A 13,827-nucleotide genomic window follows, 5' to 3' on the forward strand; every position below is an offset into this window, starting at 1 on the left:
ATTTTTATCCCTACTTGTTACCTAGGCTGGCAGAAGCACACAGTAATAACATAAGTACATCAGGCTTTGCTCCTGTTCTTTGCTGAGGGACCCTGGCTGAGCAGGGCCGGCCCCTGCAGACACTCCGCTCTGGGCCACCCTTGTCACCTTTGCAGTACGTGTGACACCGAGTTGGGATTGTAAATCACATTGGTTGGGGGTTCAGGAGAACAGATTTGATGTAAAAATGTAAAGCAGCTTTTGTAGCACAGGGCTCTGTAAAAGCGTCATAATATTTTCCTTAAGAAACCAGTATTTCCCATCAGTGGTTATAAAATTCATATCCCCCCCACCTCTCAGCCATGAGAGTGGCTTTTGTACCAAAGGGAAGATGGCATTGCTGTTCATAGGAGGAGTGTGTCATTTACTGCTCTTTTGTTTTAATAGGATTATTTCATCCTGGACCACCATGACAAGCGCAAGCTTTCTTACTGCAATGACATGCTTAGAGCTTTGTTTCTGTTTGCAGGCAGGAGATACCTGTCTGCATGTGGCTGCTCGTTATAATCACTTGCCCATCGTTAGGGTGCTGCTCAGTGCTTTCTGTTCAGTCCATGAAAAGAACCAGGTCAGTGCATGAACCTCATTGCGACTGTGCACCCTTTGCATACGGCTAGTCATTGGAAAGAGGGATTCCTACCCAAGTAATCCCACTTTAATATGTCTTTCGCTGCAGTATTGAGTGCCTGAGCTCAAGTAGCCTTAAAGTAATGGCATACCAGTGGTTTATTATTTTGCCATCACATTTGCATCATTTGTTTAAAACATTTCCTATTTAAGAGATTCCTTACAAGCATATGATTGTGTAGCAGGGGATTACGGGATAGGGATAGGGCACAAGCCTAGGGTTAGGGGTTGGGATTCCTCAGTCCTTGCTCTGCTAGTTCTATGCAGCAGGGGACTGCGCGAGGGATTTGGCATTTTTACACCTCTGTTTTCTATACCTAGGAGATAATAATAATATTACTGCCATCACAGAGATACCATGAAGCAGAACTCACCACTGTTCAGATGCTACAAAAGTGCAAATTTCTTTGGAAAAATTTTTCTTTGTTCTGGTGCATTATGAAGTAGTGGGAATTAAAAATATAGGAAAGTGAAGAAAAAGGCTGCTTTAAATTCAAAGTAATGATCGCTATAACTTAGGATTAATCTTCCATATTTGTTTTATGTGAGAAGTAATTGAATGCTGTCCCTGTGGTATAGCCTAATTGGGTGGTAGAAGGAAATGGATTTAGTGTATTAAAAATGCATTAAAGCTGCTAAATAAATAATGTATGTGGTATTTTACCACATCATCTCATGTTCCTTGGAAACTTTTCATGTATAGTCAGGGATCATAAAGATACTTTCTGATTTGTATGTTTAATCTTGTTTCTTAGATTATAGCAAAAGAAACGAGTTTTGGCATGTTAAATTTATGATGTAATTTCATTTGGAGATGAGATTTTTAACTTGTAAAATGAGCTACTGAATATTAAGATTATCTGGAGTGAACCTGGCACTGAGAAACACTGCTTTCCTTCATCCCTCCCCCCTGTTACCTGAAGCTGTTTGATAATGCATTACCAAATTTGCACATGTCATGGGTTTATTTGTGAACACGCCTCGCCCAAGTTAGTAACAAGCCATAGTTTTCCAGTAATCTAAAGCAGATGTGCCCTCATCGTGTTTTGGGGACAAAATGCATGGCAAGGGGGACAGGAAGGCATTATACGCCCAACTACAGTCTCTCTCAAACAGCTGCTGGATCTGTTACCAGTGCCTGAATCTGATCGCAGCAGCCTTCACCTCAGTACACAGGAACAAGTGCAGGGCTGTGTTTCAGAGCTGCCCTCATACAGCCTCTTGGCTTTATCCCAAAAGCTTTTTTTTTCCTTGAGGGATCGCATGAAGAGAAAACCACCTATCTTATTGCTGTTAATTATCTGATTATTTTTGAGTAATGTAATACATGACCACCTGCTCACCAAATGACCAAACCTGCAAAAAGGAAAAGATTGCAGTGGCAAAACCAATTCTACCCTCAGATGTGTCCATTTGCTGGAGGTGGAACAGGGCTGTCTCTGAGCCATGTCATGTGTCACTTGTTGTAGTGCAAAAAGATCACCAGAGCCCCAGCCATGTTCCTCCAAACAAGGCTGCAGTAGCTCCTTGCCCCTCCTGCCCGCTTCCCAGCCCACTTTTTTCTTGACCAGGTCTTATTTCAGCTTAGTTGTTACATCGAGAGCTGTAGGCCTTTTGAAGTAGGAGCAGCCTTTAGGAAGCTCAGACTTCTGCATGGTGAGACCCAGGGATGTTTGTTACACAGTTGTGTTTTGCTTTGTGATTTTCAGGCAGGAGATACTGCGCTCCATGTAGCTGCTGCTCTAAATCACAAAAAGGTGGTTAAGCTGTTGCTGGAGGCAGGGGCTGATACATCAGTTGTCAACAATGTAAGTCGAACACAGAGTTTCTTTGATATTTTGTATTACTGTAGACTCTTCAAGCAAGTTTTTCTAGCATAGGTAGAAAATATTTGGGTATTAGATTCAATCTGGGTGAATTAAAACAGTCATTTTACTCTTGTGCACAGAGCACTTACTAACCTTATCGGGAGAAATCCTACGTTTCCAGTAATCTGTGTTTTGAAGGAAATGACGTACTCTTTTTCCTCTCAGGCAGGTCAGACCCCTTTAGAGGTTGCCAGGCAGCACAATAACCCTGAAGTTGCGCTTCTCCTCACTAAAGCATCACAGGTACATGACAAACGTCTGTTGTTGGCAATAAACTCTTGAGTGGCCCCGACACACGTGTGCACATGGAGCTGAGGCCAAACTGTAGTCCGCGAGGATGCCCACATGGTCACTGCAGTCCTGAGAGTCTGCGCTGAGCTGCCATGAGGGGCTACCTGCCCCCAGTCCTTAAGCTTCTGCCATTGAAGGCACCTATGTTTCTACTGCACGTCATGTGCTGTCCTCAGGTCTAGCTGAAGTGGAGCCCTTGGAGCCCAGCGAGTTGCACGGGTTAGGCATCTGCGGTGTGCGGTGGTCAGCGTTTTCAAAGTGCTGGCAGAGGTCTCACCTGGCCCAAGCAGCAGAGGATGGTGCAGCAGGAACATTTGTTACATTATGGTAGCCTGGTGGTGGTTAGAAAAGCTGTCCTGGTTCGTGAGAGTTCCCTGTTTGTGTCCCCGTCTGACTGACACTTTTTTTGTTAGTCCACTGGTTTTTTTTGGTACTCACTGAACTCTTCCACGTATTTTACAGCGTTTATGTGCCTGCTTTGGGGGCAGGGATCTCATGGGCAGCAGAGTACTTAATTAAGCGCTACTATCGTCTGCGTTAGGACAGCAAAACACCCTGATAGACTTAGCTCAGTGGTGGTGTGTTTTCACAGCCATAAATGCCCACGTTACTTGGCCCATCAGATCACATCTGGGAGTGCGTTCTCCTTTATGTATTGCCGTTCGGTAGATGTGTAAATCACTCTGCTTTATTAGCTTCTGTGGCAGGAAAGAGCACAGCATCACTGACTAACAGTGTTGTCTATCTTCAGGTCTCACGCTTTAATCGTGGAAGAAGCCTGAGAAAGAAGAGAGAGAGACTGAAGGAGGAAAGGCGGGCTCAGTCCGTACCACGAGATGAAGTGGTACAGAGCAAGGTACAGCCCAGCATCACCAGTTATATATGCTGCAAGGGGGCAGTGTGAATAAAACACATTAGGGCTAAAAACATCTGGATGTGTCTCTTTCGTGTGACCCATCTGAGGGAGGTCCTGGGGGCTAGGGAAGTGTATCGTGCTTTGCTGGTAAAGCCTTTCTGTTGCCCATTCATGCACGCAGACCAGCTTAACATTGAAAATTTGAAGAAAAGCCACCTTTTCCCCATCTCTGCAACTGCTTCGAACTCCCTGCCTTTGCTTCAAATAGGGCAGTATCTCAGCTGCTGATGACACTCAGAGCAGCGACCAGCCACCCCAGAGGAAAAGCGAGCTGAAAGATGAACCCCGGTCAACTTCACCAGACCCCAAAGGGAAGAAGGGCAAAAAGAAAAAACCAAAAGAAAAGGTATCGGTAGATTTAAAATGGCCGAGAGAGAAGGGCTAACTGTTGAGTAATAGCACGGGTGTCCCTTATGCTTGCCAGTGAGCAGGATGCCATCTCTGTCATGCTCTCCAGCCTGTGCTGTGGAGTAGGGGTAGTCTTCGGACAAAACCAATTTCTGGTGGGGAAACTCTTTTCCTGGGGCTCGTGCAAACTGGATTGGGGCAGAAATCTGGTTAGTGTGTTTATAAATGGCAGACTGGCCAGTCACAGCAGCTGGATTTATGTTTTAGTTAGGTTTTTGCAATAATTATCACACTGGATCTGTCTAGTTCCCACCAGGAACAGCTTATTAGAGGGTCCGTAAATAGGGAAAATGTTGTACATATTTTATGCAGGTTTCAGCACTCTCAGACCCCATTTCCCCAGCTGATCAGCAGACACTCCCTCAGCCCCAGCAAAGCTTGCCTAAACGCAGAAGTAAACATCGCTGCTCCTCTCCGCCGCCTCCCCATGAGGTCCGAGCCTACCAGCTGTACACGCTCTATCGAGGAAAGGATGGGAAAGTAATGCAGGTGAGCAAGCTGCTGCCTTCGAGGAGACAGACACACTGAGGAGCACGTGACGTTGGAGCACAGTTAGCTATTCAGACAGAAAATGCACTTGATTGATTGATTAACTGCACTTTCAATGGTATGAAATAACAACTGTGGATTGTTCTTTGCTTGGGCTTCAGCTCCATTTTGGCATGAAGTCCGGTAAACAATAAGCTAGTTTTATGCATGCTAAGGAATACGTACTTAACTAGTTTTGACCTATAAACTATTTCCTTTTGGTAGTTAAGGTGTGAACAGTGACTGGAAATGACACCGGTGCGTTTATGATACACTATGGAATATCAAGATTTCTCATCAGAAATGTAATGTAAAAAAAAAAAAAGCACTGTGTGAGCATCGAACCTTATAACCTAAACCGAGAACTTGATTACGTTCAGTACGTTTTGTTTCAATTCTTTCTGTTTATTGCAGCAAGTCTTTTGGGATTCTTAAGATTACTACAGGCAAGAGCTTTATGGAAATGAGCTCACAAATAAACCAGGAGTACCAGCTCATGTGCATTTATCCCAGTTCAGAGATTAATATTTTACTCCACCCAGTGTACTTTATTTTGCAAATATTTATCATTACACATTTATAAAACAGCATGAAAGCAGTCAGCAAATTACTCTGTAGACACTGTAAAATTCTGTACTGCTGCTTTTCTTAAGCAACACCCTGCACTTCTGGGAGAGGTCCCAGTCCTTTTCGCTTCATTAGCTTCTCACATCCAGCCACCAGTTTTCTTTGTTCCTTTGCTGTACTTTGAAATTCAAAAGATTGTGAAGATCACTAAAGTCAGAACTCAAAGGTTTTACTGGCCATGTTTTCCAAGATCTCACTGTATAAACAGCGGGAAATTTCCAGACATAGGCATTATGGGATTTTCCTGATAGCAGGCAGATGAATCAAACAAATAGCTCACAGATGAGCCAAAGCCGTATCATTGGTCGTTTTGTAGTAGTACTTGGGAAGGATGGAGGACCTTTCCGACATTAAAACGAGTACGTCCCTGTCCCTAGGATCTGACAGTAGGAGGATGCACAGGTAGGAAAGATTTAGGGAGCAGGAAGAAAGGTTGGGAGAGCAGATAGAAATTGTATACAAAACTATTCTATTCACAAAGATTAGCTTAATATGGCTAGACTCCCTTTTCAGCAGTTCCTGAAATACATGACACCTCTCTCTCCGCTTCTTTTTGGCTCATCTGTCATTTTTGATGCCCTCAGGCCCTGAAGAGCAAACAGAATTTCTTAAGTACATGTATTTCTGATGCTTTCTCTAGCGCTCTGCATACCGCCCACCTTCCCCTGCTTATTTCCCCCTGGAAATAAGTCCTAATTTGTGAAACAGGACTTATGGCCAAAGGAGAGCGGGAGGCTCCCTCAGGGACAGACTCAGAGCTTGTTATGCTCCTGACTCACTCCCTGAAGGAGCTAATTTCTGTCTGCGGACTGCAGAGGAAGCCTACGGGGATGAGCTGCCTTCGCTTGAGGGAACCTTTTGCAGCTGTCTCCCCGAGGTATTTAAAAGGGGTCAGCATGGATGCCCTCACAGGAGAGCTTCGGGACTCTGTCACGCAAGGCAAAGGAAGGCAGCCGATTCAGAATGACAGCATCAAGACACAAAGTGCAGCCCTGCAATGTGCTGCCCCCTCATACCTCATATGGTAGCACAACATAGACGGTCTGATCTCATTTGTACTTGTAGTCCCAGTGAAATCAGCAATGCTGTGTGTTAGGGATTTCTCCACAGAGATCAGTCCTTTTCTAGGCTGTGCTTCTCCAAACAATATACTGTTTGGCCATCTTTCTGTTCTCTGCTGAGCTGTAAGATATTCTCAGGAGGGTGAGATACAGCACATGGTACAGAAGAGCACAACACTGACCCACAGGAGTTGTGATAATATTGCAAGTGCGCAAATGGGACAGAGGGATATCGCAAGCAAATGTATTACTCCTTTCAGGCACCAATAAATGGATGTCGTTGTGAGCCTCTGATAAATAAACTGGAGAATCAACTGGAGGCAACTGTGGAAGAGATAAAAGCTGAGTTTGGGACAGTACAAGATAAGATGAATGTTAAGCTGGGCCAGATGGAAAGCAAGACACAACACCAAGTAAGAAAATGACTCAGGTCTGCTTGTCCACATGATTATTAGAAACACATCCTAAGCTTAATTAATATTTTCATTGTCACTGTTCGCATATTGCTTCTTGAGTTGTAAAAATAAAGAACCTGAAATCTAATATTCAGGACCAGGGAACTGTGACGTTCTACAGGGATCTAATGTTGCAAAGTAGGGTCTTGAGAGAAAAAACACATTTAATGTGCAAGTAAGTGGCTTCAGGTACTTGTTTGGACAATAAATCTAAATTGCTTGAGCCCCTAAGAGGGAAACTGACGACAGAATGCAGTCCTACAGCTGATTGATAGTTTTATAACTGTAAAATTGCTTTTGTTCAACTGTGTTTGCACAAATATTCAAAATCCTTTAAATAATTATTTATTTTTAATGCCATTTTTATTCATCAGATAATTCTGTGATTGTAGCTTTTTGCAAACTCTATCTAATTGTAGTTGGCAACACGCCTGGAAACAAAGACTGCAGGAGAGAATGTACTTTGACTTGGAAGGTTCAAAAATTGGTTTTTTTTTTGTTTGCTTTTTAACATGATCATTTCAGCTTAATTTTGTTTTTCCCACAGCTCCGTGTTTTAGATAAGCTCATGGCTGAGCGGCTGTCTGCAGAGAGAACAGAGTGCCTTCATCGCCTTCAGCAGCACACTGAGCTGGAAAAAAATGAGGGGGAGAAACGGCAGGTAGGACTTCAAAGAGCTATTCCCAATTAGGTGAGATGGGTCAGTTCAAGGGTTTTGTTCTAGCACGCAGAGAGAACACTGGAGATGTATCTATCTATCTATCTACCTCATCTGTTGAAACAGGCAAAGGAGCTTCAAAGAACAAATTATTCCTATCCCCCACCCTGATCTCTAAACCAAACTTGTAAAGCCTTTGCTTTAGAAATGAGGAATGTAAAATTCGGTCTGACCATCATCATTTAATTTTGTAGGACTGAAGTATGGGCTCTCTAACAAAGATCTCTTTTCCCTAACATAATGCTTTGCAAAAATTGCTATGGCAATTTTTAACAGTTGTTCTATCAGCTTTCACTAAGTTAATTCTTGCAGTGTAATTAGCACCATGTCATTTTATTTTCCTGCTACAAAATATCTCAACATAGTGGGAGTCTGAAAACATAACCTTCAGAAAAGAAAAATGTTCAGAATACATGTGAAGGATGTCTGAAGGAACATCAGCAAATAGTAAAAAAGGCATAGGATCCGCTTTGTTCCTTTTATTCTCATCCATTTTGTTGTGTGTCCTGAGACTCTCTCCCTCCTCCTCCTCAGTCTGATCTCCCCCTCCCCCCCCCCCCCCAACGCATTAACAGGCTGCAGCTCTTCCCTCTGACTCTGGCAATAGTATAGCATCTCCATGCTGCGTGTTATTGCCAATGAGCAAGTAATTTTTATATGTTTCTTTAACCAGCATTAGAATAATTGTTCCTGTAGAGATCCAGCTCTGGCCCATCTTGCTTCTGTATAAACTCACCATTAAAACGTGCTAAGAAAATTGTATTTCTCCACTCACGTAGGGGCAGTAAACTTCAAATGTAATTAATTTTCTTGTTATTGGTATTCTTTTAAGAATGGAGAAATTCGTTTTGTGCTAACCTTAGTAAAGAGTCGTGGCTCTTTTTAAGACAGTTCCAAATTCATGTGAAAAGGCTGCTGCGATAAATCCCAGCGCGAACTAATCAAGCTATTTTGTCTAACATCCACAAAACAGTTTTCGCCAAAGAAAAGCACTTACAAGCTAAGGCAGCTTTAGTTTTTCTTTTGTAGTAAGGGACATAAGTATTATATTGACTTCTTAATGTCCTTGTAGTTTAAGAATGATAAATCAGATGATTACTCAAAATTACCATTAAGAGGTATCATCCGTTCTTGTTCTGTTAGGTCTAATTGAAAACTGCTATAGAGATTGACTTGGCCTTTATTAAATGCTTAGTCCATGCGAATAGGAGTTCCTGACCTAAATTCACAATTCCATTTGAAACATGGAAAAGAGCAACTAATTTTGCAAACAGCTACTGGCAAATGCCTCTGCAACTCGTAGGTACCTCTCTAATTGGAAAGCTGCTAGTTATTTATAATTTAGTGCTGGACTTGATCCTGTATCACCAAACTAACAGGAGAGCAAAGCTCAGTAACGGTATAAAGCCGTGTCCCAGAAGTGTCCAGTTTGAATTTCACTCTTAACAAATGGCAGCTCCAACCACATGTCGTGTCCCTTGCACTCAGAAAGTACCCTTGACTGTATGATCAAACAAGTCAGCCTTGATCAGAGGACTTCCAGTTGCACTTGAAGTAGCACATTCAAATCTAAAAGGTGGTGAGTTGGACTAGAGGTGCCTTTCATTAGCAAATTCATAGTTCTTCTTTTCTGATTTGCAGCCCTTTAAATATTCCCAGTGGGAGCATGCGTATCTCTACAGTGAGCCTAAGCCCACTGACACCAGGCTTGCTTCTCATTGTCCCTGCCATCCGGGCCAAAAATTTATTGTCTAATTTACATCCTCTTTCTTATAGATTTCCTTGGTCGATGAGCTGAAGACTTGGTGCATGTTAAAGATTCAGAATCTGGAGCTCAAGCTTTCTGGCGATTCCAGGTCATCAAGACCAAAATCAACTTTGTCTACTTGTGAGTCTCTCACTGAGACCCTGGACACCGAGAACAACGCCCACAGCACTAAGGACGGTAAAGCCCAGCAGGCCACGCTGCAGGCAGAGGGCTCCCACCAGCATTCCTATATTACGCTTCCAAATAATCTCTCACAAGATGGGGCAAGGAGTGGAGTCCAGATGCCAGAACAGAGCTTTGGACAACATTTTTGTGTTCAACAAGATGGTGCATCAGGTACAACCTTGTCAGATATTTAGATGTAGTAGTCAAAGGCCAGATAATTAACTGAGGGATACTTGTGTTAATACCACGGATATTAGTTCTAGCTGTGTGCTTTTCCCCATCCATATGCATAATGTCTTGGGATTAGAAAACACTTCAATATTCCACTGGGAATATTTGAAGACATAGTTGGGCGGAATTCCCCTGTCTCTTCTGCTCCTTCTATGTTACTTTGTCTTTGAAGCCAAGTCCTTTGCTGCTCTAAATAACTATATTTTTTGATGTTTCTCCAATCTTCTGGACAGAACTGTGCCCACCCTGTGTTTGTCATGAAGGTGCACGCATTATCCAAAGTCCACTGAAGAAAATATATTGCATATGGTGCTTTTCAGATGTATGAAGCCCATAACGGTAGGGAGCAAGGATCCAAACCTCAGATGTTGATTTTCCCTTGTTAGTGTCCAAACTACAGACCTATAGAACAAGCAGCTCATTTTTTTCCCACTTTCCTTGAGCCAAAGAGTATTTAAGTATTAGTTCATTATGGAACTTATGAGGAAAAAAAAAATGGCTGAGAACATTCAAGCCCATTCAGAGATCAAGACCACTCTGAGAATATGGAAGACCTTAGTTAAAGCCGCTCCTTTGTGCTTGGCCAGGTAAGCTTTTGAGGAAAAAAGAAACAGGCAGAATGCAATCCCAGCCTTGGTCTCCACATCCAAGGAGGGCCCTATCAAAGCGTTGGGCTTCCGTAAAAGGGATTGTATGTATGTGCCCCTGAAACATTGCCCCACAGAGAGAGCAGACATGGACAAGCACACCCCATGAGACTAGACAGGCAGGAGAAGACCATACATGAGAATCCTGCTGCAGTGCGAGCATGAGCTAGTTTGCTGAACAGGTCAAAAGTGTCACGATTTTGGTGTCTTTGCAGAATTAGAGGAGCTTCAAGTTTGTAGAAGCCAGGGCGGAGGGGGGGAACCATAAATATCAACAAGCATAAACTATTTGGGGAATCTAGCCTGATCTTTTAAAATACATTTTCCTTCTAAAGACTCTTGATTGATTGTTGTTAGTCTGTAGTCCCGTAACTGCAGTGCAGTGCATCTCTGCCTGAGCCATCTTTTTTAATGACTCTTTATTAAATAATCATCTGACTGTGAAGTTGTGATAAAGTAACATAAGCCTCTGCAGTGTGCACGCAGCGTGGAACATGGCAAACCACATTGTTCATCAGACTTCAGAACCTGGAGAATTCCTAAACATTAGAAGAAGTGCCCAGAGCTTTTCTAAATATAGATGTATTTTATTCTATAGGTGCAGAGCAACAGTTAATCACTGCTGGACCAGCCTCTTCTTCAGCCCCCGCCCAAGATGTCAGGCCAAAGGACAAAGCTGCTAGTGCCAGCACTTCCCATAGGTTTCAGCAGGAATTGCCCTCCTCGGAGCTTTTGGGGTCCAAACTAAGACACGTTAAGGTTCAGCCTGCTTTGCAGCCCTTGACTGACCCAGCAAAGACCGAAGCACCGAGTGGCTACTTTATCGACAAAGGAACCCAGACAAAGAAACCCAGCAAAAGCGGGCAGATACGGCACAAAGCTCTGCACCACCCAGGGGCCCATCAGAGCCAGCAGCAGCAGCCCTCTGCTGTGCCTGTGGGGCAGCAGCCTGCCCCTCCGCTCAGAGACACCTCCCAGGCGCTGGAGATAACGCAGTACTTTTTTGAGGCCGTTTCCACTCAGATGGAGAAGTGGTATGAACGGAAGATTGAGGAAGCCCGCTGCCAAGCTAATCAAAAAGCACAGCAAGACAAAGCTGCGCTCAAAGAGCATATTAAAAGTTTAGAAGAGGAGCTCAGTAAATTAAGGACTAAGGTGCAGAAGGAGAGCTAGCATCCACAAAGCAGGTAAAGACAAGCAGTGGGGCTCATTTTGGAACCTACTGCATAGGAGTCTGGAATATTGATAAATATCTATGATGTAGTGCCTGTTACAAACAAACAAACAAACAAAAAGCTCTTTTTCAGGACTAGAAGTAAGTTGAGAAGCTCCAAAACCAAGCAGGAGAAATGCACAGACTCTTTGTATTGATGACAATGATATGCTGCAAATTAGATCCTTTCTTTCTTATTTCCAGGAGCCCATTAATTGTTGCACTCACAACTTCCAGGTGCTGCTTGAAAACAAACTGCATTAAAAACCAAAATTGCTTTCTGAAAAGGGAATTTTCTTATTCCACATCATAGGTCATATGTGGCTAGAGGGTTCCACTGAATGTTAAGATGTCATGATACCAGTACTGAAATAAATTTGCAATATTGGGTTTGACAGAAATTCCTCAGTGATAAAGGGCTGTTGATACTATTTTAGCTACTTCCCACGGCCTCTCTCTAGTCAGTGGAGAGAAGCTACAGAAGCTGACTGAAATTGAGCCTAACATAGGTGAAAGATGCAGGCTCCCAGCTGGGAGAGGCCAGGCTTCCACCTACCTGAGGCAGATACTAAGATGCTACCTGAGTCATCCCACTGGGTACAGAGGCTTCTGTTGCCGTTTTACTTTGCCTTTGGTTTATATTATTAACATAAATGCTACGTTAAACTTGTTTTTAATGGTTTCCTAGTTGCACAGCTCCTTGCACTTGCGCGGTTGTTGGGGCTATGCTCAAGTAATCTGACTGAAAAAATTCTTTTAGGGCATGGATGGCAAATATTTTATTAAATCCATGCTATACTGGCTGTCATGTATAATTTTTATATAAATACCTCTTCCTTCGAGCAGCACATGTCTAAATTCTCTACTAGTACTGAAGGAGCATGAGAAAGTCCTACACCTAAAAAAAAAAAAAGTGAAAGCTTGGTTCCCTGTACCTGTATTTGTTTTCCTGCAGGGTCTGGGGTCTCCCCCAGACACCTTGTCCAAACTGTCTTCCTTAGTTCCTCCAAGTAATTCCTCTCTCTGGTTTTCTTCCTGTATCTATAAAAAAGAGCAATCAAGCCCTTGCAAGTCTGCAAGACTTAGGACTGATTTCACAAATAGTTCCACAAAACAGAACTCAACAACATTTTAAAACATGTTTTGGACATATTTTGCCAAAAAAGTTAAGACTTGCAGTCATCAATGTCTGCCAGGCTGACAGACTCCAAATTGCAGTTCACTGAGGGCCGTTTTCAATTCCATGCTGCAACAATAACAACACCTAAATTCCTCAGCCACCGTTGGGCCGGTGTGCTATATGCTGCATAAACTAGAGCCACCGTCCCTTTTAGGTTTCCTCTGTATACCTCTGAGAGGGCTCCATCCAATTCTATTAATAAAAGGAAGATTACTTAGCAGATAATGATAAAACAACTGTTCAAAACAATTCAAATATAAAATGGTACAGTTATGCCTACCAGAAGGATACATTCTTTCTATACTGTGGAACCCTGAACAGAAGACAACACACTTAACAGTATTGAAGATACCAGTAAATGAGTAATAATTAAGCTTTTGTCTTCTTAGCAGATGTATAAAGCAAATAAAATTGTATTATATTACAGTCTTTATTTTTTTTTAATTCCCATTAATGCACTATCAAGTACAGTGTATCTGTAGCTATGGAAACACTAGTTTTGTTGCTCTGACTTCTGTAGTCAAATATAGACACTTTCATATGTTTACAGTTTTGTTTAAGCTACTGTAGCAATGCAGCAGCATGCTATTTAATTTTTGTATCATCTTGATAAAGTGAATGTTTTGCCAATTAAGTAAACTAAGTGTTGTTCAGAAGTCTGTGTTGTAATGTTTTTTATCCAGAGAAATTTGAGAAAATCCCCTCCCTTACATCAGGCGGGGAAGCAGAAAATTGGACTTCAAATTTTAGGCTTGTGTTTGGCACAGCCTTGGCTAAATCACTATATGTTTGTAGCTATAAAACATGGAAACCAGGTCTACCAGCTATCCCAGAGCAAGGCTGCAGGGACTGGCTGGGATTTGCTAGCTGATGCGATCACTTGGCATTTAAGAAGTTATCCCCACGCTGCTGAGTTGCGCAGCTGACCATGCACATGGTCCTGGTCTAGCACAAATGCAAAGGAACCACAAAGGATGTGGCTGAATCTACTTCACATATGAATTGTATTACCAGCGTAGCCACTGACAGATCAGGTTCTGTATCCTAGCTGAGGAACAGTAGTTTAAGACAGGAACTTGGCTGCA

General features: G+C 42.7%; 1 protein-coding gene across 11 annotated transcripts in view; it reads left to right on the forward strand.

Annotated features, from left to right (window-relative positions):
• ANKRD6 (ankyrin repeat domain 6) overlaps positions 1 to 13,398 on the forward strand; it is a 125,507-nt gene extending 112,109 nt beyond the window's left edge. For 10 of the 11 annotated variants that reach the window (XM_068937769.1, XM_068937767.1, XM_068937765.1 and 7 more), the window contains 10 exons: positions 509 to 607; positions 2,376 to 2,474; positions 2,700 to 2,777; positions 3,577 to 3,681; positions 3,950 to 4,087; positions 4,462 to 4,638; positions 6,626 to 6,778; positions 7,368 to 7,481; positions 9,315 to 9,642; positions 10,948 to 13,398. In XM_068937769.1, coding sequence (XP_068793870.1) covers positions 509 to 607; positions 2,376 to 2,474; positions 2,700 to 2,777; positions 3,577 to 3,681; positions 3,950 to 4,087; positions 4,462 to 4,638; positions 6,626 to 6,778; positions 7,368 to 7,481; positions 9,315 to 9,642; positions 10,948 to 11,522 — 1,866 coding nt within the window. In that variant the 3' untranslated portion in view covers positions 11,523 to 13,398. The remainder of the gene's footprint in view (positions 1 to 508; positions 608 to 2,375; positions 2,475 to 2,699; positions 2,778 to 3,576; positions 3,682 to 3,949; positions 4,088 to 4,461; positions 4,639 to 6,625; positions 6,779 to 7,367; positions 7,482 to 9,314; positions 9,643 to 10,947) is intronic. The other variant, XM_009668367.2, reaches the window with a different exon arrangement.
• Positions 13,399 to 13,827: the final 429 nt, after the last annotated feature.

Source organism: Struthio camelus, chromosome 3 (genome assembly GCF_040807025.1).
Source record: "Struthio camelus isolate bStrCam1 chromosome 3, bStrCam1.hap1, whole genome shotgun sequence".
In the NCBI taxonomy this organism is placed as follows: domain Eukaryota; kingdom Metazoa; phylum Chordata; class Aves; order Struthioniformes; family Struthionidae; genus Struthio; species Struthio camelus.